General features: G+C 36.3%; 1 protein-coding gene across 1 annotated transcript in view; it reads left to right on the top strand.

The window, feature by feature from the left end:
• The window catches only part of TMEM117 (transmembrane protein 117), a 753498-nt gene that overhangs the window by 356551 nt on the left and 393944 nt on the right, over positions 1 to 3003 (top strand). The window contains 1 exon segment of the mRNA XM_007937920.1: positions 2372 to 2471. Within this exon segment, the coding sequence (XP_007936111.1) occupies positions 2372 to 2471 (100 nt within the window).

Here is a 3003-nt window from a genome sequence, read left to right as displayed (position 1 = left end):
CTCCCCATATTGTTCCATAAATTGGAGAAAGAAACAGGGTACGGGGTCTTTTGCTTAAGCCACTGACCTGGTAAGGGCAAAGACCCTGACTTAAGTTAGCTAATAAACTGTCCTATTGCATTTGCATTGGCGTGGGTTGGCGTTTTCTTCTCTTCCGAAATTCTCCTTTACAGCCTGGGCACAACAGTGGTATTGAAGGCAGGAACACAGCTGTACATCAAGTTAACCTGGGAACTATTAAGTAGGCTACTGCGTAGATTGATGAGCTGTCAATATGGTGGAAGTACAACCCTTGAGGGTAGCTCTAGGGAGCTGCAGCTTCTGAATGCTACCGTTGACATCCTATGAATTACCCTCAAAGGAAATAAGTCTTTGCCATCTAGTAAAATATTGAAGGAAAATATAGAGATTGTGGTTTTCATATCTTTACTAACACTTGTAGGAAGACAATAGAGAATAGTGGTCAAATGCCTGGAATTTGAGATCAATCAGAGTTAGTTTCAAGTCCTGTGCATTTACTATATGCTTGACCATGTGCATGTTGCTTAAACTCTCTAAAGCCACACTTCTGTGTTTTTGAAATAGGGATAATAATATACTTCATTAGGTTGGTATGAGAACTGATGGAGACACTGTTCTTAAAATGATAATCATGATCCCTGGCACATTGTGAACATGAAATTAAATGGTAGCTATAAATTTTTTTGACTATTATGGAAGCCCATGAAATAGTTGACCCAGAATTTGAGACCTTGAAGACATTTACATAGAAACCCCAGGTAGGTGCATGAGCATGTGGAGAAAGAGTTGTGTCAAGAGTTCCTAAGTTTATCTTCACTGATGAATAAAACTTTTAAAATATGTATTTATTTTACAGCAAACAAGCTATCTGAATAGGAGACAATTTATGTCTCAGTGACTATACAAATGTGTTTCTTCATTGTTTTAGTAGATAAATAATAAAAATATTGTTATTTATTGTATGTTGTTTTAAAAATAATCTAGGAAGAATAAAGTTTAATTAATACTCTAAATGGTACAGGCATCATATTGTATAAAAAACAATATTTAAAGTGAAAAAATACTGAATTAAAAAATAGAGTTAAAAAAAATTAAGTGAGAAGGATGAGAGAGAAACGTGGTTTCTAAGCACCATTCGTTAGTTATGTGTTCAGCAAGTTAGATGATCTATCTGACATCCAGTTTACTCAGAATTTGCAGGTGGGAAAAATAATACTTAGATTTGTCTTAAATATCAAATGAGAAAGCGGAAATTAAAATTATTGGTAAATAATAAGCCTGGTCTTATTACTGTTAGTTAATGGCCATAACTGAAATTGTAACTCTCTTTCTTTGACCTGTGAAGAATATAAATTGGTATTAAAAAAAAAACAAAAAACAAAAAACAAATTCAACAGCAGTTGAATTGATCCCGACTCATTAGAGACCCGTCCTTGGGTTTCCAAAGCGATATCTCTACCGAAGCAGATTGCGCGGTCTTCCTTCTAAGGAATGGCTGGTGGGTTTGAACCACCAGCCTTCTGGTTAGTAGTAGTCAAATGCCTTAGACACTCTGCCACCATTGGGTTGGTTTCCTGCCCCTAAGTCGGATCCGACTCATAGTGGCCCCTGCCTGGGTTTCTGAGCTGCTATCACTATGGAAGTAGATTGCCAAACCTTCCTTCCGAGGAGTGGCTAGTGTGTTTGAACCATCAGTCTCTGGTTAGCAGTCAAATGCCTTAGGCACTATGCCACCAGAGCTCCCAAATTGGTATTAGATGCAAAAAGAAAGTGATAAAATGAAATCTTCCGGTTATTGTTACTTAAATAATAATTTAAGCCATATATATTTGAATCAAATTTTACATTGCTTCATGGCATGGAAATTTTTCCTCAAATCTTGACATTATTCTGAACAATATTCAAGTATATTATATCTAAAACCTAGTCCCAGTACCTTTTCAATAGTTTTGACTTGACAGAGCTGAAGGAAAGTTAGCTCTTTGCTTCCCTTTCAGGTTACTCTAATTCAGGAAATGTTTCCACTCTGCTCATAGTTGAGTGAGCATGAAATGAAGCCTTTGCTGAGTGTTTCTGTTTGATTTTCCAAAAGCTGTTGTCAGTCTTACAGCTCAAAAATAAAATGCAAATGGTAATTGTTATAGCCACATCCAATCTTTAAATCTAATTGGAAGTGACCCAGACACCCTCAGAGTTCTTTATAGGCTTTCAGATTTGTAAACATATGTCATGAGACAACAGAAAAAAAGCTGCTGAGAAGGGGGAAAGTCCCTTTACATGTTGCTGAATCAGAAGGCTTTGACTGTACGGCTCTGAGTCTGGACCATGTCTTGTGTGTTTATTTTTACAGAGCGTATATCGTTACAGACTATATGGGCATCCGAAATGAAAGTTTCATGAAGTTAGCTGCAGTAGGGACCTGGCTGGGGGACTTTGTCACAGCTTGGATGGTAAGAAAATTTTAACTTCACCCATTTCAAATAAACGTCAGATAAAAGTCTGCTTTTGGTGACTTAGAATAAAATAATTACTCTTCTTTCCAGGGCAACAAATTTATGAGTATAGATAAATCCAGAGATTTATATGAAATATCTGTAGGAAAAAAATATCAGTGCAACTGGAATAGTAATGATGGTTCTCCATAAAGATATATTTACTTATAAATATATATAGTCATAAGCATGTGGTCATGCAAACAATACACATTCAAAAAGTAATAGAAAAGTCTTCCCTGTGAAGAGATGAATAATTCTATGAAGATTATATATTGACATGTGCAATTTTCAGGTAAGGAATGCTGTTTGGTCTCTTTCAAAAGACCATATATGGAACTTCTTTAAGGACTTAAAAGTTAGTTTTCTATGTTTCTTTTACTCATTGAATGTACTGTTGTTGTTGTTATTTGCCGTCGAGTCGGCCCCAACTCATAGCGACCCCTCCTTGGGTTTCCGAGGCAGTATCACTACGGAAGTAGGATTGCCC

The sequence above is a fragment of the Orycteropus afer genome, unplaced genomic scaffold, assembly GCF_000298275.1.
Source record: "Orycteropus afer afer isolate SDZICR_OR568_19922 unplaced genomic scaffold, OryAfe1.0 scaffold00045, whole genome shotgun sequence".
Classification (NCBI taxonomy): domain Eukaryota; kingdom Metazoa; phylum Chordata; class Mammalia; order Tubulidentata; family Orycteropodidae; genus Orycteropus; species Orycteropus afer.
Note: the sequence above shows the minus strand (reverse complement) of the source record. Positions and strands in the feature narration are given on the sequence as shown.